At 39.7% G+C, this 26,164-nt stretch overlaps 2 protein-coding genes and 1 pseudogene across 5 annotated transcripts; 1 reads left to right on the forward strand and 2 right to left on the reverse strand.

The window, feature by feature from the left end:
* The first annotated feature begins 4,869 nt into the window (after window positions 1–4,869).
* LOC103874257 (alpha-humulene/(-)-(E)-beta-caryophyllene synthase) lies at window positions 4,870–22,717 on the forward strand. 4 transcript variants are annotated; one of them, XR_004448607.1, is made up of 8 exons: window positions 4,870–5,008; window positions 5,137–5,419; window positions 5,532–5,907; window positions 5,985–6,203; window positions 6,308–6,446; window positions 6,542–6,790; window positions 7,487–7,673; window positions 22,174–22,301. XR_004448607.1 is itself a non-coding variant. In XM_033273622.1 (7 exons), exons 1-7 carry the CDS (start codon window positions 4,916–4,918, stop codon window positions 22,462–22,464), a joined length of 1,650 nt encoding a protein of 549 aa, XP_033129513.1. In that variant the 5' UTR covers window positions 4,870–4,915; the 3' UTR covers window positions 22,465–22,717. The 4 variants fall into 4 exon arrangements, 2 of the variants coding, with proteins under 2 accessions (XP_033129513.1, XP_009150920.2); XR_004448606.1 differs by lacking the exon at window positions 22,174–22,301 and adding an exon at window positions 14,558–15,337; XM_033273622.1 differs by lacking the exon at window positions 7,487–7,673 and having other exon boundaries at window positions 5,985–6,225; window positions 6,330–6,446; window positions 22,174–22,717.
* LOC103874255 lies at window positions 12,312–13,644 on the reverse strand. The gene is made up of 2 exons (XM_033273658.1): window positions 13,039–13,644; window positions 12,312–12,935 (listed from the first exon to the last, which is right to left on the reverse strand). Exons 1-2 carry the CDS (start codon window positions 13,598–13,600, stop codon window positions 12,886–12,888), a joined length of 612 nt encoding a protein of 203 aa, XP_033129549.1. The 5' UTR covers window positions 13,601–13,644; the 3' UTR covers window positions 12,312–12,885.
* A 360-nt stretch (window positions 22,718–23,077) lies between the features above and the next one.
* Window positions 23,078–25,958, reverse strand: LOC103874797 (annotated as a pseudogene).
* Between the last annotated feature and the right edge of the window lie 206 nt (window positions 25,959–26,164).

Consider the following 26,164-nt stretch of genomic DNA (forward strand, 5'->3'; position numbering starts at 1 on the left):
TTTTACATGAATGATGCTGATGTGAATATTGAATTCTCGAACGATCGAATGATAGATATTGCAGCAAAGATTGAAGGACACAAGGTCTTTATGACCTTCGTGTATAGTGATCCGGTAGTCGAATACCGCGGAAGAGTATGGGAGAGGCTGACGAGGATCAGCTTAAGACGGTCAGGAGCATGGTTGATGGTGGGGGACTTTAATGAGATCACGAGTAACTTAGAGAAGAAGGGAGGGAGAAAACGCACTGAGTCATCCTTCCTAGCTTTCAAGAACATGCTGGCAAACTGTGGTATGATCGAATTCCCTCACTCGGGCAATTTCTTTTCCTGGGAAGGCAGGAGAAGATCAGGAAGGATCCAATGTCGCTTAGATAGAGCGGTTGGTAATGAAGATTGGCACCAATTATTTTCCCACACTGATGTGGAGTACCTCTTGCGCTGGGGCCCTGATCATAGGCCTGTACTGGTTCGGATTAAATCAAAGGAAGGGCGTGGAAGAAGAGGTTTTAAGTTTGATAGAAGGTGGTTCGGCAAAGAGGGCTTTATCGAAACAGTTAAGGAAGGATGGGGACATGTAGACTCTAGCGAATCACCTCTTTATACGAGAAGATTAAGAATTGTCGCAGAGCTATCTCCCGATGGAAACGAAGCAACCCGTCGAACACCAAGAAACTCATAGAGGAACTCAAGCGTAAACTAGACCAGACTCAAAACGATGACTCCATATCGAGCGAGGAGGAACTAGAACTGAAATGGAAGCTCTCTGAAGCATACCGGAAGGAAGAACTTTTCTGGAAACAAAAGAGCAGGGCCCTATGGCTAAAAGAAGGGGATAGAAACACAAAGTTCTTCCATGGAAAGACGAAACAACGTAGAGCTCGGAACCGAATAACAAAGCTTTTAGACTCAATGGGGAATTGGATTGAAACTGAAGAAGGTATTGAGCACATGGCGACTGAATATTTTCATAATATGTTCATGTCCTCTGTCCCTGAAGACAACGATGAAGCTTTCCGGTATATTGCCGCGTCTGTCACTGATGACATGAACAACCTCCTGACAAGAGCACCTTCAGAGGAAGAAATCAAAGATGCAGTCTTTGCGATAAATCCAGAAAAAGCACCTGGCCCAGATGGGATAACTAGCCTCTTCTATCAGATATTCTGGAAAGTAATCGGGAAAGACATTATAAGGACCGTACAAGAATTCTTCGCTACAGGGGAGATGGACCCACGCATCAATGAGACCAAAATATGTCTCATACCTAAGACGGACAGACCACAGTCCATGACAGAGTTCCGTCCAATCAGCCTATGCAACGTTAGTTACAAGATTATATCCAAGGTCTTATCTTCCCGTCTAAAAAAGGTGCTTCCTGAATTGATATCGGAAACCCAATCAGCCTTTGTGGCTCGACGTCTTATCACAAATAATATTCTAGTAGCACAAGAGATGTTCCATGCTCTCCGTACGAACCCAAGTTGCCAGAGGAAATATGTCGCCATTAAGACAGACATGAGTAAAGCATATGATCGAGTAGAATGGGGATTCCTAGAAAAACTTATGGAGAGGATGGGATTTGACAACCGTTGGATCCAATGGATCATGAGTTATATCTCCTCGGTGTCATACTGAGTCCTTATCAACGGAGAAGCCAAAGGACATATTAGTCCCTCTCGGGGGCTATGGCAAGGCGATCCTCTATCGCCCTTTTTATTTATCCTATGCACAGAGGTGCTGATAACTCAGATTAAGCATGCTGAAGCTGAAAAGAAGGTATCTGGTATCAAGATCGCTCGAGCATGCCCCGCAGTCTCGCACCTGCTGTTTGCAGATGATAGTCTGTTCTTCTGCAAAGCGGAACCGGAAGAATGTCGCGAACTAATGCGACTCATCGACGTCTACGGCAACGCCTCAGGACAACAACTGAATAAATCCAAATCTTCAGTTCTGTTCGGTTCTAAGGTGGTAGCGTCCAAAAAACTTGACTTGAAAAGGTCTCTAGCCATTGATCAAGAAGGTGGAATGGGAATGTATCTCGGCCTACCCGAAAAGATTTGTGGCTCTAAAAAACAGGTCTTCAGTTTCGTCCAGGAAAGACTCAATAATCGAACTAACTCGTGGTCAGCGAAACTCCTATCTAAAAGGGGTAAGGAAGTGCAGATTAAATCGATTGCTCAAGCGGTGCCATCCTACGTCATGTCATGTTATCTTTTACCACAAGGGATCACCAAGAACCTAACCAGCGCAGTGTCCCGGTACTGGTGGAGTACAAAGCATAACAATAGAGGTTTACACAGGATAGCTTGGGACAAAATTTGTATCCCACTTGAATGTGGTGGCCTGGGGTTTCGAAACTTCAGAGACTTTAATCTAACCCTCCTGGCGAAGCAGTTGTGGCATCTCCTCAAGTTCCCACACTCGTTATTAGCCAGAGTTCTGAAAGGCCGATACTATCGCCATACAAATCCGATGAATGTCGGTACTGCGCATAATCCCTCGTATGGATGGAAAAGTATAACTGCCTCGCGACCGCTACTGCAGCAAGGACTACGAAAGAGGATAGGGAATGGTGTTGATACAAAGGTGTGGGAAGAACCATGGCTGCCATGTAAACCAGCAAGACCTCCCGTTAGCAGAAGCAACCACTATGACCAGGAGCTCAAAGTACATCATCTGATAGATTACCAATCGCAGACCTGGAATCGGAACATGCTCAATGAATTTGTGAGTGCCGAAGATATTCCAAGAATCTTATCTCTACACATAAGTAGAATTGGCAGCCCGGATTGTGTCAGCTGGGACTTAACAAAGTCTGGACTCTACACGGTGAAATCAGGATACGAGATGGCCCATGAGATGAGAAACAGGTCTCTGTTCCCAACAGTCTTAGAACCTAGTACCTTAACTCCCAAGAAAACGATATGGAAACTAAAAGCACCAAGAAAGCTCAAACACTTTTTATGGAATTCAATCTCCGGTTTTATTGCGACGGCGGAGCAACTAAAGCATCGACACTGTGCGCGTGAAAGCACTTGCGTCTGATGTGAAGCGGAGACAGAATCAATAAATCACACTCTGTTCGAGTGTCCACCAGCCCTCCAATGCTGGGCTCTGTCTCCTATTCCAACATCTCCGGGGTATTTCCCGAGTAGTTCTCTATACGCTAACTTTGATTACCTACTTTTCAGAGCCACAACTCGAGGAGTGAGTGCGCAGCAAGTAGAGGTATTCCCGTGGATAATATGGTACATATGGAAAGCAAGGAATGATAAGGTTTTTAATAACAAAGACACATCTCCGATGGATACGATCCAATTGGCGATAAAGGAAGCCGAGAGCTTGCGTTTAGCTCAAATGGCAACAGAGATTTTGGATATTGGGGGAGACGATCTGCCAGTAGGTGGTGATCAGTCGAGACAGGAAATTGAAGCAGGGAGGTGGAAATGCCAGGTTGACGCATCTTGGATCGAAGAGCAGGGGGCTACAGGTCTCGGGTTTGTACTAATAGACGATGGAAGATCTATCATGTTCGGGTCCAGGGGCAACATCAGCTCAGCTTCTCCTCTACATGCGAAAGCCGAAGGCATAATCTGGGCGATGCAGGAGATTCTTAAAAGCGGGAGAAGAGAGATCTAAATTCTGTCGGATTGCGAACAACTTGTGAAGATCATACTAACCGATATGGAGTGGGTAGCCTTAGCGCCGGAGATAGATGAGATTAAAGCTTTATCCTCTGATTTCTTAAGCTTCTCTATATCTGCTATCCCAAGATCACAGAATGCATGTGCGGACATACTCGCCAAAGGTGGCCGACTACGCAAGCTAAACCCCTCAGTTAGTGTCTTTGCGCCCATATGGTTAGCCCCGGAAGCTAGTCTAACGGCTGCAGAGTAGTTTTTAGATTCTATTTCGATGTCAAAAAAAAAAAAAGCAACCTATCAAATTTTCGAACTTCAGATATGTTTCTTTTCAAGGTTGGATTTTTTGATGTTTTAGCTATATATAATTCGGTTGACAATGTAAAATGTTAAACAATGGAAATGATTGTGTTATATTGGATTTTCAATGGAAATGGAAATGACTAATGATTGTGTTAATTCGGTTGAAAATGGAAATGACTGAATTTTCAAATTTTCGAATTTAAGCTGCCATCAATTTTCATAAATTGGATCAAAGTTTGTGTTACCTCACCTTTCTAATCTGTTGCTCTGAATGGAGAACTAGTTGGCTACTTCGTCTGGATCCAGATTACCAATGTAAACAATGGAAATGATTTGCTTAGCCCTATTTTGTTTGTTTGTTGCAAGTCTACCGACTAGCTGAAAAAAGTTGAAAGGTGTTTTTAGAATCTTCTTAACAATTAAGGAAACACAAATTAGTTAATCTTCCTAACAATTAACTAAATTCATTAAAACGGACTAATGTTATTGTCGACTATCCTAAAAGCCAAAATGGATTCACTATTCGTTTCTTTGGTGGAGCATTATTAACCATGCCTAATCGTGAACGAATACCTTCTTTTAATGTTTTTATTCTTCTTGTCACATTTTAAAAACGTTAAAACGCAAAACTATTTTTAACAAAATTTTAATTTTGTTTGAAAATTAGTTAATTTAGATAAAATATAATGTAGTGGTAGATATAAAAGTTTAAAATATGTTAACTATTTTATTTTTGAATAAATGTTTATTGGTTAATTTTATATTTATGAAAATAAAATAAGTTTAGTCTATCATTTAAATATTAATTTTATATCTAATCAATATATAAAAAAATTCATCCATGTATAATGTATTACAACTTCCCTCGAGTTTCTAATATATATATATATATATATATATATATATATATATAGAGCTCACTCGTTTTGGTAAAGCATTCTAAAAACACAAGTAATTGCTAGCGTAAACATGAGCATGGAGAGTGAAGTCCACCGTCCGCTAGCTGATTATTCCGCAAACATCTGGGAAGATCTCTTAACTCATTTCTCAAAATCTGAGCTTGTACGTATATTCTTTCATATTATTCACTTTAAGCATTGCATTTTATAACATGCATTGGCATCCTCAGCCTATTGTGATTTTTTTCAGTTGATTCACTCATGCATTCACATTCCTCCATTTCCGTATAGGGAAGTACTGATACGTCAAAAGAAAAGCATAGGACTCTAAAGGAGGCTGTGAAGGAATCGTTTATGGCTTCAAAAGTGAATCCCATAGAGAACATCAAGTTCATCGACTCTCTATCTCGCCTTGGTGTCTCCTATCACTTTGAGATAGACATCATAGAGCAGTTGGGAAATTCATTTGATAGTCTTGATTTTAATCGGTTGATACGGCATGATGAGTGCGATTTGTATACTGTTGGGTTGCTTTTCCAAGTTTTCAGGCAATTCGGATTCAAACTTTCTGCTGGTAATTATTTTAATTTTTTAATATATATGTTTCAGATAAAAATATATAAATGAAGAACACTGCCAACTTTTGATTATTTTCATTTAAACCAATTAAAATGTATACTCTCAAGATGTGTTTGAGAAGTTCAAGAGCGAGGATGGGAAGTTTAAAGAACACTTAGTGGCAGATACAAGCGGTATATTAAGCTTGTATGAAGCTTCACAATGGAACACTCATGGAGAAGATATCATCGACCAAGCTCTTGCTTTTTCAAGCTGTCACTTAAAAGAGATTTCTTTTCAATCTATCCCCCAGCATCTTGCAGTACGCATCAAAAATGCTCTAAAGCATCCTTACCACAGAGGCATCTCAAGGATAGAAACGAGGAAATATATATCATACTACGAGGCAGAAGAGAAGCGTGACGCAGTTTTACTTGAGTTTGCAAAGATAGATTTCAATATGCTCCAAATATTGCACCGCACAGAGCTTGCTTGCGTAACAAGGTAACTATATGAGCTACTCAACGCATGTAAGTAGTATGTGACATGAAGTTGATCTTTTTTTTACCATTACAATTCAGGTGGTACGAAGAAATGGAAATTAAATCTAAAGTAACATACACAAGGCATAGAGTAGCAGAGGCGTACTTGTGGTCAATTGGGGCATATTTCGAGCCTCAATATTCTCAAGCACGAGTTAAAACAGCTGTTGCACTAATCATATTCACAATGCTTGATGATACGTATGATGCCTATGGCACAATGGAGGAACTTGAGATTTTCTCAGATGCAATAGAAAAGTACTCCATTTGCAAAACAAAAATTAAAATACAATAAACCATGTACTGTAGAATTTTAATTTTCTTTATGGCTATGATTAATACGATATGGTTGGCTTTAATAGGTGGCTTCCCGCTCCGCCTAACATGATACCTGAGAGCATGAAGTACGTGTACCGTATCATGGTAGATTTCTATGAAAAACTTGATGAGGAATTTGAGAACGAAGGAAGGTCAGGTTGTGGCTTTCATCTTAAGAAATCAGTTAAGACCACAAGAATCAACCTTCAATATCATTTTGTTTTATATATATATATATATATATATATATTCAGACCTGATGAATTACTTACAATCAGTTGAAGACAACGGCGAATGGATATATGCAAGAGGCAAAGTGGTTGAAAGAAGAGTACACTGCTACATTTGACGAGTATAAAGAGAATGCGATAGTGAGTTCCGGTTACTATCCCTTGATTGCAATGACCTTCGCAGGAATGGGAGATGTCGCAAATCTTGATGCTTTTGAATGGTTAAGCTCAAACCCTAAAATTAGGGTAGCTTCAGAGAAAATCAGTCGATTCACAGATGACATTTCTAGCTACGAGGTGAGCAATTAATATTTTATTATTTGAATTTTGTCAATGACCAAACGCGAATTAAGTTATAAGGAAGCAAATGAAGCAAAACCAATCGAATCAAATACATGTTTAAGGTTTGTATATTAATTATGTGAATGATAAGTTTACAATCCTTACATATGTATTTATACTATTCGCAAAATCCGATATTTCTTTTCTCTTTAGAAAAATATCACTACAAGAAAACAGCGGCATACCAAGGGAAAAAATCGTCGGTATGTCGTCGGAATAACGTTATTCCGATGACATACCGACAAAACAAGTCCTCGGAAATAACTCTTCGGAAATTCATGTTTCCTCGGAAATCCCTCGGAAATTTCCGACGAAATCCTGAGGAAATTAATGAATTTCCGAAGAAACTCCGAGGACCACCAGTTCGTCGGAAAGTCCTCGGAATATTCCGAGGAAGATGTCGTCAGAATATCCCGAGGGATACACTTCCTCGGAATATTTCCAAAATTAAAAAAAAAATTATAAATTTATTTTTTTAAATTGAAATTCGAAAATATAAAATTAAAATTGAAATAGAAAACATATTTAAAATACAAAAAATAATAAAATAGTTTTTATAAATAAAAAAATGTTTTATAAATACAAAATTAGTTTTAATAAATATAAATATTTTTATAAATATGAAATCATCTTTTTTTTTTTTTTTGACAGCAACACATTCACAGACTCATATTGACTCTGTAAACCAAATCGGCAACTCTGCATCCATATGAACGACGAAAGACGGTTGTTTCCTAGCACAACGTGCCAAGCTATCCGCCCTTAGGTTCTCCGTTCGGGGTACATGGACGACGTCTGAGTTGATGAAGCTTCTTCATAAAAGCTTGATATCTTCCAGGTAGCTTTCAAATGCTGGCCATTCTTCTGGTTCCGAAACCATCTTCACCAATTGAGAACAATCCGTTGCAAACGTAACCTGAAATTGTCGTAAGTTTTTCATACATTCCATTGCCCAAATCAACGCCTCCACCTCCGAGTGAAGATGTGATAGACACGCCCTTACATTCCTTGCTCCCAATAAACCATCAAAACCCGGTAAGGTACTATACCATCCTTGTCCCGAAAATAGTTCCTTCTCTTTCCACGAACCATCTATAAAACACCATCGTCCTGTAGTTTCTAATATAGGTATGGTCTGCACTTGCCTCTCCCTTCTTTGATCAGTGATTACCTGTGCTTCAGCCCAAAGTGTCGATTCTACTTCTGCTAATCTAAGTGTTTCCCTTGGATCAATATCCAGATTACTATAAACTTTATTGTTCCGACCTTTCTATATATACCATAATATCCATGCGAATTGGTGGTCATCCATCTTTGGAGTAACTCTCCAAAAAAGATGATCCATGTTACCAAAAAACGAACAAGTAGGAAAAGAATTTGGATTCGATGGTATTTTAGATAATGCCCACACTTGACGTGCTGGAGGGCATTCAAAAAACACATGATTTATTGATTCCTCCGGGTCTCCGCATCTAGAACAACAAATATCCCCTTGTAGTCCTCTCCCCCGAAGATTCTTCATTACCGCTATACAACCTGAAAGGAGTTGCCATAAAAAATGCTTTAACTTCGGCGGGCACCGCACTTCCCAACAGAAAGCTTTTAACGTATCCACTGTGGGTCCATAAAATTCTGGTGGTTTTTCCTTGTCAGGATAGACCCGTTCCACTTGATACCCTGATTTGACCGAATATTTTCCATTATTAGTGAAATGCCATCCATTCCTATCTTCCATCTGATGTTTACTTAATGGAATACTTTCAATAATTTGTGCATCATGAGGATCCACCAAAGCCTTAATTGCCTCAAGATTCCAAGTTCGGGATTCCAAATTAATGAGGGAATCCACTGTGAGATCCGGGTAACTGTTGTGAAAATTTTTGTTTGCTGGTCTCGGGCGAGTGGCTGGGATCCAAGGATCATTCCATACCGAAATAGATGAACCTGTTCCCACCCTTTTAATTAGTCCTTTACAAACCAGAGATCTAGCAGAGATCATACTTCTCCAGCCATATGACGGGGAGTAATATCGGATCGGTTCAAGGGGTGAAGCATTCCTATAGTACCGTCCTTTAAAGATTCTAGAGAAAAGAGTGTTTGGCTTCTCAATCAGCCTCCACAATTGCTTTCCAAGCATCGCCGTGTTAAAATCCATAAGATCCTTAAAACCTAAACCACCACTGTCTTTAGGGAGACATAACTTATCCCATGATTTCCAATGCAAGCCTTTTGTGCTCCCTCCTGGACTCCACCAAAATTGAGCTACTGCACTTGTTAGTTTTTTAACTGTAGCTTTTGGTAATCGATAAACAAACATGACATGATTTGGCAGAGCCGTAACCACCGACTTAATGATCACCTCCTTTCCACCTTTAGTAAAATATCTAAAAGTCCATCCATTTACCCCATTATTCAAGCGTTCTTGAACAAACCCAAACACTTGGACCTTAGATCCCCCAAGGCTTTCGGGTAACCCTAGATAAGATCCCATTCCTCCTAAATTCTGAATACCCAGAATATCTCTCAACTCTTGCCGACTGGACTCTTCAATCTTGTGTCCAAATTGAATTGAGGATTTCTGAAAATTAATTTGTTGCCCTGAAACAGCCTCGTACTCTTTTAAAATCCTGAGAATAGTTTGACATTCTTCTCTATTTGCCTTACAAAAGAAAAGGCTATCATCGGCAAATAACAAATGAGAGATTGCCGGACAAGCTCTCGCTACCTTCATACCGGTTAATTGTTTCACCCTCTCCGTCTTCTTGATATTCACAATTAAAGCCTCAGTACACATAATAAATAAATAAGGAGACAATGGATCTCCTTGACGTAGACCTCACTGGGGAATTATAAGGCCTCGCGGCTGGCCGTTGAGGAGGACCCTATATTGAACCGAAGAAATACATTCCACCATTAGAGTGATCCAGCGAGGATCAAACCCCATTTTGTTAAGAAGGGCCTCAATAAAACTCCACTCTATCCTATCATACGCCTTGCTCATATCCGTTTTAATGGCCATAAACTTATTTTGACATGACTTATTTGTTCTCAGACCATGAAACATTTCCTGCGCTATAAGAATATTATCCGAAATTAACCTTCCTGCAACAAAAGCCGATTGTGTCTCCGAAATTAATCGGGGGAGGCAAATTTTCAGTCGTTGACACAGCACTTTCGATATAATCTTGTAACCCACATTGCATAGACTTATCGGCCGTAGTTCCATCATCCTTGTAGGCCTCTCTACTTTTGGAATCATACAAATATTAGTAATATTTAACCGTGGATCTAAGTTGCCTGTAACCAAGAAATTATTCACCATCTCGACCACGTCCTTTTTAATAATATGTCAGGAATGCTGAAAAAACATGGCTGTCATTCCATCTGGACCTGGCGCTTTCTCTGGGTGCATCATGAATAGAGCTTGGCGAACCTCTTCCTCTGTTGCTGTTCTCAATAGCATCTGATTCATTTGGGGGGGAAATAGACGGTATTATCTCATCCAGAAAATTATCAAAGTCCGTTGGGTTTGTAGTACTGAAAAGACCATCAAAATAATCCACCGCCACCTTCTCAATCCCATTTTCCTCCGTAATCCAGTTACCTAAGTCATCATGGAGTCCCACTATTTTATTACGGACCCTACGCTGCTTTGTTAGAGCATGGTAAAATTTGGTATTGAGATCTCCAGAGGAATGCCACATATTCCGGCTTTTCTGATGCCAATATTCCTCTTCATCCTTATACGCCTCTTGTAACTTTCTGGACACCTCAAGGATGTCCTCTTGTGATCTACTATTATCTGACTGGACCTCCTCAAGTGCATGTTGAAGATCTTTAATTTTGTCCTTCCCGTATAGTTGATTATCCTTTCGCCATGATGAAATTTCATGACGACAATTATTAATTTTTGTAACAAAATCCTCCAGTTGTCCTTCCTGATTTCCTGTCCATCCTGCCGCAATTGATTCCATAAGTTCCTCATGTCCGATCCATCTTTTATCAAACCTGAACTGACCCCTTTTTTTCCTTAATACCTTATCCTCCAAAAAAGCTATCACAGGGCGATGATCAGAGCCCACCATCCTCAAATATTCTGTGTAAGAACATGGGAAAAGTGTATGCCACTCCTCATTAGCCAAAGCCCGATCCAATCGACATCTGATCGTCATTGCTCCTTTTCCTTTACCTCTCTTTGCTTGCCATGACCATTTATTACCGCGGGCCGGAAATTCTAGTAGACCACTATTCCTTATCATATTGTTAAAGGGTATGAAGGAAGTGGCACTTCTTAGAGATCCCCCATCCTTTTCATGATTTCCAGTAATCTCGTTTAGATCTCCAATAATAAACCATGGTTCAGATCGTGATAATCCATACCGAGTTAGTCTCTCCCAGACCTGTTCTCTTAACTTTTGTACCGGGTCCCCATAAACAAAAGTAAGAAAAACTTGTTTTCCTTTGACCACTACCTCGATATCTATCATTCTATTGCTAGAATATAAGATTTGAACTTGATACTCCTTATTGTAATAAAGAGCTAAACCACCACTTCTCCCGTTTGGCTCTACAGTAACCAAACTATCATATCCAAAATGAGATTGGAATCTTTGTACAAACTCAAAATCCTGTTTCGTTTCAGATAAAAATAGGAAATCTGGTTTATGTTGATGCCATATCTCCCGAAGATAACTTATAGTCCAATGACTCCCTAGTCCTCTACAATTCCAACTTAAAATATTCATATATAAAATATTTATATTGCTCCTTTGAGCCAGTAAATACAGGTTTAATGATACCCGCTAATATATTAACCTCAACAATCCACTTCCACCATAGTTGCGTACTACGCAAGTAATTGCCAAAACTAGGTAAACCAAAACCCCAACGTCTACGATCAACATTCTGATGGCCACCATTTTGTTCGTAAAATCGAACAATTCCACGACCCCCCGCTTCCTCTAAATAATTTTCTTGCTTAAATGCTGTATAAGTAGCCATTAAATAAAATAAATAGTATTCCCATGTTAATATCTTTCCCTGTGGAGACATCATGTTGACAAAGTCTTCAAACAGTAAACCATAAACTCTCGAAACCCTCACCAAAATCCACAACTGTATATTCCTAAGGTAAATTTGCTCCTTGTGTGAATGGAATGTTATGTATAAAGACAATATCCATGCATAAACAATCATTCCGATCATGTTCCATCTCGTAATGTAGGCCAATCTTCCCAATTTCTTGTGGTCTGATGAAACCATAGTTGAGACTTGTTCCTCTATATTTCCAAAAGGCTTTACACTCCCATTAAACGTATCTCCTATCTGTTCCTTCTCAAAAATAATGAAACCCCCATACCAGAAGCCATGTAAACCAATATTGTTCCAAAAGATAATCATAAAGATTAATAATGACTCATACAACTGAAGAGCCAAGCTTGAACACCAGATATAGAAAAGAACATTGAACCACCCATACCACAAGCCTAGGAAACCAAATTTATTCCACAAAATAATCATAAAGAGGAACTTTGACTCATACAATGGAGGAGCCAAGCTAGAACACCAGGTAAAGAATAAAACATTGAACCATAAACTGCTCACAGAGCTTATTAAAAGACCCTGAAATGAAAAACCATAAACTAAAAGAAAGGCCGCTTTCTGTTTATAGAAAAACCAATACATTGCGAATATGCACCATTTTTTTAAAAAACCCCACCAGGAACCCCGTACATCCTTATTGAAGAAGCCTTCATCCAATGCCACCAAAAAAATGTTCCCATGATTCCTCATTATCACAACTCTATTATCATCCCCGAGTGCTCCATAATATTCTCGTCGCTGCTGTAAGAGAAACCTCACTACGAGAAATTTGAATGTGTTTAAAGAGACCTCATTCAAGCTTCTTCCTCCCCTAGGATGCACTCCTTGCAGGTCAACTACAGTTAGGATGAACCATGTTTCCATAGCGATCAGACAAACACCAAAAAAGCTTGATCGTATCCTCTGCATTTGTCTAGTCCCATGGCATGACTGCTTGTACCAATAAGTTAATACCTCCTTGCTCCGATAGCACTGAACGCATCTGGTACGCATTTGTATGTTCCCACCAGACACACTTAACTTAATGAGATCGAGGTCACAATCCAACTGCAAAATACCAAAGAGCATAGCTACGCTTCTCTTAAAAGAAATTAAACCACCTAATTCTCCAGCAAGAAGATCCTTATAAAGCTCAAAGAGTGTAAAAGTCCTTCCATGAAACCACTCCATCCCTTTACCAGGAAGCCTACAAACCTTAGAATCATCTATCACAATTAAATATGAACAGCCATGTGCTTGTTCTGGACAGATTCTAACCAATATCCACGAAATCCTAACCAAATCCCACCAGGTTAAAACTCTTACCGCCACTCCCTCTTTCCTTAACATACCTGTGTACGAGAATGCCGCCCTCCTCATATAGTCATGTATTGTATATTGTGGCAAGTTGACTCTGATTGAGCCCCACATGTTCTTCCCATCTTCTGATCTGATCTGAGAACCAAAGAATCCCAAGGAAATCCATCGAAACCAATCATTAATCCCCTCGAAATTGATTCGTTTGTTACCGCACAAAAGGATCTCGTATCCTCGAATTTCCATTAGAAAACCAAAACCATATTCCTTCTGATTCTTCCCATGGCTTGCCTTGATCTTTAGAAATCCTCTAGTTTCTCCTTGTGTGAATCCAATAACATCCAATCTTCGTGAATCGACTCTCATCTCAAAACCCTAGAGTCGCTGTCGCCGTCGCCATTACTCCTTTATAAAATTGCACAAAAAAGGTTCATCATTCATTTACAATGTAAACAGTATGAAATCATCTTTTTATAAATACAAAATAGTTTTTATAAATACAAAAAATAATAAAATAGTGTTTATAAATCAAAAAATTGTTTTATAAATACAAAATTAGTTTTATAAATATAAATATTTTTTATAGATATGAAATCATCTTTTTATAAATACAAAATAGTTTTTATAAATACAAAAAATAATAAAATAGTGTTTATAAATCAAAAAAATGTTTTATAAATACAAAATTAGTTTTATAAATATAAATATTTTTATAGATATGAAATCATCTTTTTATAAATACAAAATAGTTTTTATAAATACAAAAAATAATAAAATAGTGTTTATAAATAAAAAAAATGTTTTATAAATACAAAATTAGTTTTAATAAATATAAATATTTTTATAAATATGAAATCATCTTTTATAAATCAAAAAATCGAATTTATATACAAAAAACGCTTTGTATATTTAAAAATATTTTTTATAAATACAAAAAATAATAAAATACTTTTTATAAATCAAAAAAATGTTTTATAAATACAAAATTAGTTTTAATAAATATAAATATTTTTATAAATATGAAATCATCTTTTATAAATCCAAAAATCGAATTTATATACAAAAAACGTTTTATAAAATCAAAAATCGATTTTATAAATACAAAAATAATATAAAATTTATAAAAAAGTTCTAAATCAATTCAACACAACAAATTATCCAACCAAATCACAATTCTAAACCTATTACACAATCAAATCACAATCCTAACCAATCACCCTAACAAAAATCTATCAAAAAACTTCTAAAATCATCAAATCTACTTAAAAACCTAACAAATAGAACCTAAGAGAGTGAGATAGGGTCCTTACATGATTTGTGTAGGAATAGAGAGGATTCGCCGGAGAGATCGTCGCGAGAGAAAGGGGAGATCGCCGGAAGAAGAGAGAGATCGCCGGAGGAAGAAGAGAGAAATGGGGAAGAAGAAGTGTTTCGTGTCTATAAAACCTAGGGTCCGACGGAAACTATCCGTCGGAATTTCCTCGGTATTTTCAATTTCAATTTTCGCAAAATATTTGGCGGCTTGTTTGCCCGGTTAAATGAAAATATTCCGAGAAAATTCCGACGGCCACTTAAATATCCGTCGGAATTTCCTCGGAATATTTTCATTAATTCGAGGAAAAAGAATATCCTGTGCATGTATTTCTATTGGTTTATATTGTTCCTCGGAATTTCTTCGGAATATTCCAAGGAAATTCCGAGGAACACATGTTTGGGGTTTCAAAACATCAAATTTTTTTGCCCTATATCATTTTTTATACAAATGCAATGCATACCATTGAAGAATCTTTGTATAGATGATCATAAACCATGAAATAACAAAATTTCAAAACGAATTGTAAGTATTCCCTTTACCGTTCATTAAAGTGTATAAGTGTTTCTCTTATGTTGTGGGGATTTCGTTCATACAATCGGAAAAGTGTTTATTATAGGGTAAGAAACAACTTTTTGACTTCATAATCAGTCTAAGACACTTAATAAGGGTTATATAAGTGTTATTCAAACCGCAAAACGTTGTTTTCGGTTTAAAAACCCTACTTCTTCGGAAAAGCCTCGGAATATTCCGAGGAAATTCCGAGGAAAAACAAGTGTTCCTCGGAATTTCCTGGAATATTCCGAGGCTTTTCCGAGGAAACAGAAACCCTAAAAACAAACCCCTGAATCGTCGGATATTCGTCGGTGTTTTCCGAGGAATATGATTTCCTCGGTATTTCATCGGTATATTCCGAGGAAATGCCGAGGAAACCCAATTTTGGGTTTCCTCAGAATTTTCTCGGAAATTCGTCGGAATATTCCGAGGATTTCATTTTCCGTCAGAATTACGCTGTTTTCTTGTAGTGTATATTTATACTAATAAAGTAATTTCTTAAAAATTCAAACGAATGTTGCTTTCTACTAGTGTACATACATATAAGTCAATTTCAGAATCAACGAGTTTGTATAGTCCTAACTGTATATATATGTTTATTAATTGAATACATAAGGCGTAGGTGGAAATAGGCGCTGGTCGAGATTTCTCTCCCAGGCACGAGTCCCCAGGCGTTGACAAGGAAAAGGCTTCACGGGTACCAAGGATGGTGACAACTCTCTAAACTTTCTCTGTTTAGAAAGTTTTTTCAAATCAAAACCACTACGCAACCCCATCAACCCTAAAAGTTTGCCAAAAGAAGCATCCTCCAAGAAACAACAACCAAGCAGAAAATTTCTACAATCTACACTGAAGAACCTTGGCTGCAAGTCCTTGATTCTTCAAGACCCCTTGCAAGCGAAGATTCTGTTGACGTTAGCCGTGTTCTGTAAGCAACAATCCTGAAACCTAGTAAGTTTTTACGACCTCGAAGCCGACCATAAGCTATGGCAAGAAGACTTACTGCGGCTGAGAAAGGCAAGGGTTTAGCCTCTGACCACGCTGAACCTCAGGTTAAGAGAATCAGAGCTCCATCTCTGGATACCTCGGCGCTGATTGAAGATAACTCACTAACACTGATTGGGAGGCTTACAAACCCGCAAGAACAGAGGATAAGGACGCTCATTACCTCTCTCCCAAGGAAATGGAACTTACAGGGAGATGTCGTAGGGTCAGATCTAGGCCATAACTGCTTTCAGTTTCGATTTGAGAAGGAAGAAGACCTGAGAGATGTCTTAGATAACAGACCCTACCATTTCGGTTACTGGATGGTTATCATTCAGAAATGGGAACCAATCATCTCAGAGACGTTTCCCTCTCTCATTCCTTTATGGGTTCGCATAAAGGGCCTACCACTACATTTATGGCATGAGACTATGGTCTCTAACATTGGAAAGGAGCTGGGAATCTATGAAAAATACGAACTCACGAAGACTTCTGCGAGGGTTAGAGTGTTGGTAAATGGCCTCAAACCTCTCACCAAAGAGTATATCATTGAGTATGAATCAGGAGAAGAGAGTAAGATTACCCTGGAGTATGAGTGTTTGGAAAATCACTGCTCCATCTTCTGCCTCTCCCACAGAAGCGAGGTATGCCCTCCTCTGCCAGGAAAAGATAATCAACAAAAGCGTCAAGATCTGGAACCTGAAGTGGAAAGCTATATTCCACCAAAAGAGACCAAGGGAGAATATCGATCTGATAATCAGCCCAAACGGGTTATAGGTGAAAACGTGGAGAAGTATAGTTCCCACAACGACTTCGGTAAACGAGTGGACCGCCATGGGAGAAGATATGGAGAAAGAATTAGCACCCGACATACCAGAAACCCCCCACCGTTGAAGGAACAAGTCTCACCTCACCAGATGTACGCTAGAAGGAGTCATCATGAGCCTCAAGACAAAGCAGAGTACTACTCCCCCCAATACACCAAACAAAGAAGACATCATCCCTACGAATCATCCCGTAGAGGACCTTTGTTCCCTCAGAGGGACGTAAGGGAGTGGAGAGTCAAACAGAGCCTTGATACAAGACAAAAGGAATCAACCCCAACATCTACAAGACAAGCTCCTGCTCCCCCTGTTCCACAAGAGCAAACTTTACAGAATCTAGACGTAAACCTCCAAAACCAAACCAGAGAAGAGATCATGGAACAGCTGCAAGAGTATACGAGACAGTACCTGAGTTGTGAGGACCCAACTGAAGCGGCGGCAAGACGCATAAGAGTCCTTGCTGGAGATGCACGAGGTGAAATGGAGGAGACTGTGAACCGTCTTCTGACCACACAGTTTCACCCCCAAGGCACTGAGCCCCCCCCCCCCCCCTGTAATCACACACACCACAGGCCCTCAGACTCAAACTGCAGAGCAAGTTCTAGAGGATATACAGGAAGCTACAAACCAGTACCTCAGCTGTACGGACCCAAATGAAGCAGCAGCAAGACGTCAGAGAGTAATCGAGGGAGAAGCAAGTGGGGAAGTAGAAGAAACAGTAGCAGCAATCATGGCATCAAGCTCACTCCCTGTGATACACCCAAGCCATAATGAAGTGATTATGGGAAACGATCCTTCAGAGGCAATGATTGAAGCTCACAACCAAGATACTCGCAGAATAGAGGAAAAAGGAAGAGAGACCCCACGCAGAAGAAGGATGAAACCTGCAACCACAAGATCATCTGCTGGTAGCCCAAATATACTGAGGGGAGCTAGCTCCAAAAAGAGAAACTTATCAAGTCTATGGAATCTACCTGCTAGAAGAAGCCGTGCAGTGCAGAATAGGAACTATTCCACCAAAACAGCCATCGAAGGTGCCTCTCGGACGAGTAACCCAGCGATCCAACTCATCCCTGCAATGACCAGAGAGAAGGAGGATTTTCGGGTTGCTCCACACCCGGCTCCTTAGTCATAGCATGCTGGAACTGTTGCGGTTTGGGGAGTTCCGCAACAGTCCAGAGACTTAAGGAGATACACAAGAGAAACAAACCCGACATTATCTTCTTAATGGAAACAAAAAACTCAGATGAAAAAACCCTGCAACAACTACAATGGCTCAACCCTCAAAACTATTTTACGGTGCCACCAGAAGTACCAGGAAGTGGGGGCCTCATTCTGATCTGGAAAAGTGACATTGCTCTCACAGTCAATTCAGCTACTAAGAACTACATTGATACAAACATCTCCTTTAAAGGTGCTTCCTTCCACTCAACCTTTGTCTACGGAGAACCAGATCAGTCAAGAAGACAAATAGTATGGGATTCTCTATCTAGGCTACAAGGGGACAACTCTTCTCCTTGGTTCCTATCAGGGGATTTCAACGAACTTATTGACAACTCAGAAAAGTGTGGAGGACCTGACAGAGCGGAGGGTACTTTCAGTGCATTTAGAACCTTCCTATCCACACATGACCTCTTCGACCTAAGGCACAGCGGAAGTTTCCTTTCTTGGAGAGGACAAAGACACTCTCACTTGGTCCAATGTAGACTAGACAGAGCCATTTGTAACACAGAGTGGTCAGACATCTTCCCCTCTTTCCGAAGCCAATACCTGCGCTATGAGGGCTCTGACCACCGCCCACTGATCTCGTTCCTGGACACTAGACAAAAGAGGGGGAATGGAATCTTCAGGTTTGATAGAAGACTAAAAGACAATCAGGAGATCAAAGAGATTGTCAAGCAGGTATGGGAAAGCAACTCTCACCTTCAGGTTGAGGAAAAACTGTCTCTATGTCGCAAAGCTATCTGTAGATGGAGTAAAATCTTTTATGAGAACAGTAGACAAGCTCTAGAAAGGTTAAAGGAGGATCTTGACGTGGCGATGTCAGACCCTATCCCAAATGATGCGCTAATTAGAGAGATAAATGAGAAACTGATGCTCACTTACAAGGAGGAGGAGAACTTCTGGAAGCAGAGAAGCCGGCAGCTATGGTTATCATTGGGAGATGCAAACACGGGATACTTCCACGCCTCTACAAAAGGAAGAAAGGCAAAAAACAGGATGTCAGTTATAGAGGATGATGATGGTCTGCCTTGTTACGAAGAGGAGCAAATCTCAAAAGTGTTCTGTGACTACTACAACAAGCTCTTCACGTCTTCACCTTCGGATGGAATGCATATTATAGAGGAGGCCCTGAGTCCCTGCATTACTGAAAAACAGAACGTAATGTTAACTGCGAACCCAACCTGTAAGGAAATAAAGGATGCTACCTTCGCCATCCACCCGGATAAAGCCCCTGGCCCAGATGGATTCTCAGCTGCATTTTTCCAATCAAACTGGGAGATAACCGGCCCAGCAATATGTCGGGAGATCCAGCAGTTCTTCAGGACAGGAACCCTTGCTGCGACAGTCAATCATACGTACGTAAGATTGATCCCGAAGAACCTGGAAGCAACAACAGCAGCAGATTTCAGACCCATAGCGCTCTGTAACATTTATTACAAGATCGTATCAAAGCTGCTATCCCTAAGACTCAAGAAAGTACTGAGCTCCATCATATCTGAGAACCAATCAGCATTCATACCCGGGAGATCGATCACAGACAATGTTCTGATTACCCATGAAGTGTTGCATTATCTTAAAACAACTACTGCTAAAAAACAATGCTCCATGGCAGTGAAGACTGGTATGTCTAAAGCTTATGATAGGCTGGAGTGGAGTTTTGTGGCAAAGGTCATGGAGAGGCTCGGTTTTCACAGTAAATGGATAGGCTGGATTCTGGAGTGTATTTCTACAGTCTCCTACTCTTATCTAATCAATGACAGTGTGTATGGACTAGTCAAACCAAGTAGAGGCATCAGACAAGGGGATCCTATCTCACCCTACCTATTTATTTTATGTGGAGAGGTTCTATCAGGCTTGTGTAAAAAGGCAGCAAGAGAAGGAACCTTACAGGGAGTGAGAGTCGCACGAGGAAGCCCACGGGTAAACCACTTGCTATTTGCTGATGATACAATGTTCTTCTGCTCCACATCTCCAGCTTCCTGCCAACAACTAAAAGAGATACTGACAAGTTATGAAGCAGCTTCAGGGCAACAAATAAATAAAAACAAATCAGCGATCACCTTCGCCAAGCAAACCCCTCCAGCAAACAAAAAGGAAGTAAAAAGAATTCTAGAAATCTCAAGTGAGGGAGGAGAAGGAAAGTACCTGGGAGTACCTGAGAACTTTGGAAAGCGCAAGAGAGACCTCTTCACAACCATTGTGGATAAAATTCGACAGAGAGCAGTGAGTTGGTCATCAAAACGCCTCTCCAAGGCCGGTAAATTGACTATGTTGAAAGCGGTCCTCACTGCAATCCCAACCTATCCAATGTCTTGTTTTGAGCTTCCAATGAGTATGTATAAGCGGATCCAATCGGTTCTCACACGGTTCTGGTGGGATGGATCAGATAACAAAAGGAAGATGAGTTGGGTAGCATGGAGTAAACTAACTAAATCAAAAGCTGAGGGAGGACTTGGATTCAGAGACATTCAGTTATTTAATCAGGCACTACTGGCTAAGATTGCGTGGAGGATTATCACTGTACCTGATAGCTTACTGGCAAGAGTACTTCGTGGCAAGTATTGCTATAAAAAGAACTTCCTGACTGTTGAGCTCCCGGCAACTTGTTCTCATGGATGGAGAGGGATTATACAAGGAAGAAACCTGTTACGGGAGAACTTAGGAAAAGCCATTGGAAATGGTATGACAACAAAGATTTGGAGCGACTCATGGCTGTCCTTAGATGAGCAAGTGAAGATATGCGGACCTATACAAGAAGAAGCTCTGGACATGAGAGTCTCGGATCTACTCACCGATGATATGAAGTGGAATACGGAGAGAATTGCAAAATTTGTTCCTGAGTTCAAGGAGAGAATCTTGAGTCTACAACCAAGTCAAGTAGGAGCTGAAGACAGTTTCATCTGGCACCCCCTGCCTTCAGGTATCTACACAACAAAATCCGGATACAATTCAGTTGCAAACGGGTCGAGAGGACAAAGGGAAGTAGTATCACCAAACGAGTTTAATTGGATTAAGGACGTGTGGAACTTATCTTGTTCCCCCAAGCTAAAGACGTTCCTGTGGTCGGTGCTCCGAGACGCGATCCCTCTAGGAGAAAATCTGCAGAGAAGAGGCATCACAGATGTGAGATGCCCAAGATGCAAGGAAGTTGAATCTCCCTTACATATTTTCCTCTTGTGTCCGTTTGCAAAGGAAGTCTGGTCTAGAATACCTCTTAAAGAAGCAGTTCACATAGCTGCAGCAGACACCTTCCCTACAGCAGTGGTCCGGTTTCGTACATCAATCTGTCTCCCCCCACAGGAGTAACAACAAACGTATTCCCTTGGGTGTGTTGGACTATTTGGAAAGACTGGAACTTGCTTGTCTTCGAAGGCAAACCATCTTCACCTGAGGAAACAGCATCAAGAAGTTTAGCTCTAGCTAGAGAATGGGGAGCAGCGCAACTGAAGAATCCTAAAGCCACCAACCTAGATCAACATCATACTCACCTGCGCCCAAGCCCGAATATAGAGATGGTGCCAATTCCCCCTCTCTCTACCATCATAACGATCAAGACAGATGCGGCGTGGGACTCAATCTCTTGCAGAGCCGGGTTAGCTTGGATATTATGGGATGATTTGGGGAAGGAAATTACCAGAGGATCATCGTTTCAGGATCACGTCGCCTCACCACTGATAGCTGAAGCTTTAGCAGTCAGAGAGGGACTCCGTTTGGCAGGAAACCAAGAGATTGCGAATCTCAGGCTTCACTCCGACAACTTAACGCTCATTGGAGCAATTAACGACAAGAAGCAGAGGAAGGAACTTCTGGGAATCGTCAAGGATATCCACCTTCTATCATCTGCATTTGTTTCAACTTCTTTTTCTCATATTGCTAGGAAGAGCAATGAGGATGCCGATGCTTTGGCTAAACAAACCCTCAGATTATCTATTTTGTAATGGACCCCTCATGGGCTGGGCTTTATGCCTAATTTAATTTGAAGTATTTTTAGTGACAAAAAAAAAATTGAATACATTTGACAAATATATTATGGTTTGCAGTTTGAACGAAAAAGGGAGCATGTAGCAACGGCTATTGACTGCTATATGAAGCAATTTGGTGTTTCCAAGGAACAAGCAGTGGAAGGAATAAATATCATGCTTTCTGATGCATGGAAAGACATGAACCAAGAGCTAATGAGGCCTCACTCATGTCCTTTCCCTCTTTTGATGCGAATTTTTAACCTATGCCGTGTCGTCGATGTATTCTATAGGTACCAAGATTGTTACACCCACCCTGAGTTCCTGAAAGAGCACATCGTCTCCTTGTTCATTGAAGACATACCCATTTAAAAACATCACTGTGGAGTAATTCATCACAAAATGATGGTCAAATAAATATCTCGACACTTAAACCGTGCCGCTCTCAACATATATGCCATTTGTTGTATACTGTATGTGGTTGTATTGTTTTTTTTTTCTATGTCAAGTGTGGTTGTAATGCTGGTAGTACATCCATTTCTGTTTCTATTTTATTTTTATTTATGTTGGTTAATCCATTTGTGTTTGAATAATTATTTGCATGAGTTGATTTTTTTTTTATCAAGTGTTTTTTTAACCCAGCTGGGAAATTACAAAATAGGTAATTTTTGAAGTCAAATGATCACATTGAAACAAAACTAACATAAAAATGTTCTGATATTAAGTATGTATTTTTTTATTGTGACACAAAGCCTTTTGATGATAAAAAATCACAGATAGATCACGTCTATATAATTGGGAAGAATTATTTTCTCAATTTCTAATTTTATGGACAGTAAATAAAGAAAAGTGATGTTTCTAGCATGCTTAACCCTCAAGACTTTTAGTTAGCCACAACTCACAAGCTCTTCAAAAATATTGTTATCCCTCAACCACCGCGAGACGATGATGATCCCATAAATGATGTTGATAATGATGTGGATGCTGGATAACATAAGTATATATTAATATTCCATTTTTGCATTGCATTAAGAGAAAATTAAACAGCAAATCATAATAAACACCACAGGATCATATTACAATATAAAATAACATAGTTAGAACATTGAATCAATCACCAGTTGAAACTAATTGCCTCAAAGTGAAGGTTTTTAGCTAAACCAGATGAGCATATCCTTGCCACCTCATGCCTCATCTTTCTTGGCCCACACACCATCACTCCAACGTCTTCTGAACCTTCTGCCTCAAACAGAATTTCTGCAAAACAGTAGCGTTCAACTATCATATTCATGTTTATATGTACATTCAAATAAACCATTTGTGGGCATGCAAGATGACTTACTTTTCAGATTAGGTTTGGAACCGAAATGAACTGAAGTGGCATGTACTATAGACTGATACGGAACGCTCTCGAGCTCTCTCTCGTGGCCGCAGAACCATGAACCTGGAGAAGACGTAGGCGTCTGAATATCTACGCTCTGTACTTGCTTCTTGGACTCTTTTTCTCCTTCCTTGTTCTGTTTCTTGCGCCACAAGAAAACTATGCTTGAAGCAATGAAAATACAGACGCAACCTAGGAACATGTCCCAGAGCCCTCTATAGGAGAAATTGTAGATACTTCCTGTGTTATGATCAACAGGGTATATATAATAGCGTGTGACAATCGCTATGAGCAAGAGAAACATGACAAATGATGATAAGATCACCACTCCGAGCCAGAGTAAGTTGTTGGGTCCAAGGACAGGTGAGATGGGAGAGTCTAGAGGATGCGGTTTAAACCACTTTTTCTGCAAAAATCTGTGATCATTATCTGTCTCTGGCTTCTTGTCTTCTTGTGTTATATAGGCCTCGATCCGCAGATTCAGCCTAGAAATGTCTTAGACTGAAATATCTGATGGGAATATTATGTCTAAAAACGCAAGATCATGGTAGTGTTTAAAGGCACAAACAAGAAGAACATCTGGTAGTTTTGGGCTTTGGCTTTGGCTCTGGAATATGAGTTCTCTGATAACGGAAATGAAGGGAGTAATTCCACTTCCCCCGCTCACCAGGATCAGTGAGTCATGCCTTTACAAAATGAGAACGATTTAGAAAACATAATGGTAAGAAACTGAATGAAGACCTTGTAAGTACTCGTGCCTCAAATCTATGGAGTTAGGGCCATAAGGACCTTCAGTAGAAACCTCCAGAGAATCGATGGAAGAAGAGATATGGGTGTAAAGCTTCTTAGTCCAACTTCCTTGTCTTCTGATGACAACACTCAGTGTATCTTTCTCCAAGTTGCTGCTTGAAGTTATTGTGAATGGATGCCATCGAAGCTTGGAAATGCTCGGAACATGTAGAAACAATATGCTCGTTGGTGTATAATGTAGTCCTATAGTTAGATTGTTACAATGTGTTAGAATAATTTGGTTGAAAACGTGAAGCATCTCTCTCTCTTAAACATGGCACTCTAGCCCAAGTTTATTGTTCTTGCGTTTAAATCAAACACGACTATAGTTTTGATTGTTTCAACCGAAAATATTTGTGTTTGGTTATGCTTACATTGAATAAACTCAACACTTGAAAAAATTGTATTAAAAAATTCTGCAAACTGTAGACCTTAAAAAGTAAATTAGAATATTTCATTTAGCGTTTAAAAAAAAACTGTTGTGGTTTCATTTGAACGTAAACGTAAATGGATGAACTAGATATAAACCTGGTATTTTGGCGAAAGTGAGCTCGAGATTGTCTGAAGGTAAGATCTGAGCTGAGACAAGTCTAGATCTCTAGGTGGATTGCAAAAACCTCAAGTAGCGGTCAATGAAGAAGAGGAAGATGTTGGGCAAGATCATGCATAGCCACGAGTCTCCAACATGGATCACGTAGAATATTATGTAGAGACCGTATAGATGGTGAGTGTAGAAGAAAATCTCAAACTTCTTTCGTCTGTAGTATGGTAAACTCGTCACCCACATGGCTATTCCAATCACCATCGCTATTGTACCGGCTAGATTAGGCACATATGTCGGATTCCATGCAAACGCCTTCACATGTATAAGAACCAAAAAAATTATTTTAAAATATCAGTTTCGGAATAGAATAGCTACATAACATCCTTTTTTTTAAATTAATTTTGATTTGTTAACAATACTAAAAATATAAGATGGAGTTAGAAATAACGGATACCTCCAATCAACTTATTGATCATGGCCCAGTAGATAAGGAAAGCGACGGTGTGAACGAGGAAGAGAAAGTTTCAGATATGTCCGAGCCAAATGTGATATTTGATGCTTGACTCGGAAGTCAACCCGAGAAGTGGCAGAATCGTTGAGGCTCTTGTCACGGGGAAGAACAAAAGGGCCCAACAGTAGTGACCGACGTATCCTATTCTCAGACCAAACCCCTAACTTTGCCTGCCATCTGCACCATTTCACTCAGTGTTTTGTTCTTTTAATCAATTTGTTTTAAATTGTCTTATAAACAAACGGAGGAACCTAAACCGAAACACAATACTTTTTAGTAGTGTGTGCTAGTGGTATCTTTTAAGATTCTATTGAAATGTGATGTAAAGCCTGTTTTAATCAAAATATTTATCATATAATCTTTATAGTATTAAGATGTTTAACATCTTTCGCATTACAAATATCAACTTGAACCTTTATATTAGGTGTAGAACAAAAAAAATAAACGAATTCAACTAGTGACTTGACTTACACTTTAGTGTCACCTTCGTTTTCTTCATAGTGAACATGTGAAGCTGTAGAGACGAGAGTAACAGTAGAAACTTCACGTGGATCACTTCTACTAACTTGTTCGAATAGCAAGACCATTCCAAAACCTAAACACCCTTTAACGATCCTCACCATACCAATCGTCACAACCATATAGTATAGCCACCAATCCACAAAATCAACCGTTCCAACACCCAAACCAACGCTAACAACAACAATGCTGTTTTAGCCTCTGTCACACTGATGTAGCGGAAGCCTTATAAGATAGAACTAGAGATCCGTTGATTCTTAGAATACCCGGAAAACTAGGATAATCACAAAGATCTTATTTAGTCTAAGAATGCCTAAGATCAATGTCT

This window comes from Brassica rapa, chromosome A06 (genome assembly GCF_000309985.2).
Source record: "Brassica rapa cultivar Chiifu-401-42 chromosome A06, CAAS_Brap_v3.01, whole genome shotgun sequence".
NCBI classification, from domain to species: Eukaryota; Viridiplantae; Streptophyta; class Magnoliopsida; order Brassicales; family Brassicaceae; genus Brassica; species Brassica rapa.

Excerpts from the sequence above, each read along its gene's own strand:
- LOC103874255 (XM_033273658.1), bottom strand. The coding sequence starts at position 13,600 with ATGAGAGTCGATTCACGAAGATTGGATGTTATTGGATTCACACAAGGA. Across the intron at positions 12,936-13,038 it reads TCTTCTTGCTGGAGAATTAG|ACAAATGCGTACCAGATGCG; the intron begins GTGGTTTAATTT and ends TGGTGGGAACAT.
- LOC103874257 (XM_033273622.1), top strand. The coding sequence starts at position 4,916 with ATGAGCATGGAGAGTGAAGTCCACCGTCCGCTAGCTGATTATTCCGCA. Across the intron at positions 5,420-5,531 it reads CGGATTCAAACTTTCTGCTG|ATGTGTTTGAGAAGTTCAAG; the intron begins GTAATTATTTTA and ends TATACTCTCAAG. Across the intron at positions 6,791-22,173 it reads ATGACATTTCTAGCTACGAG|TTTGAACGAAAAAGGGAGCA; the intron begins GTGAGCAATTAA and ends TATGGTTTGCAG.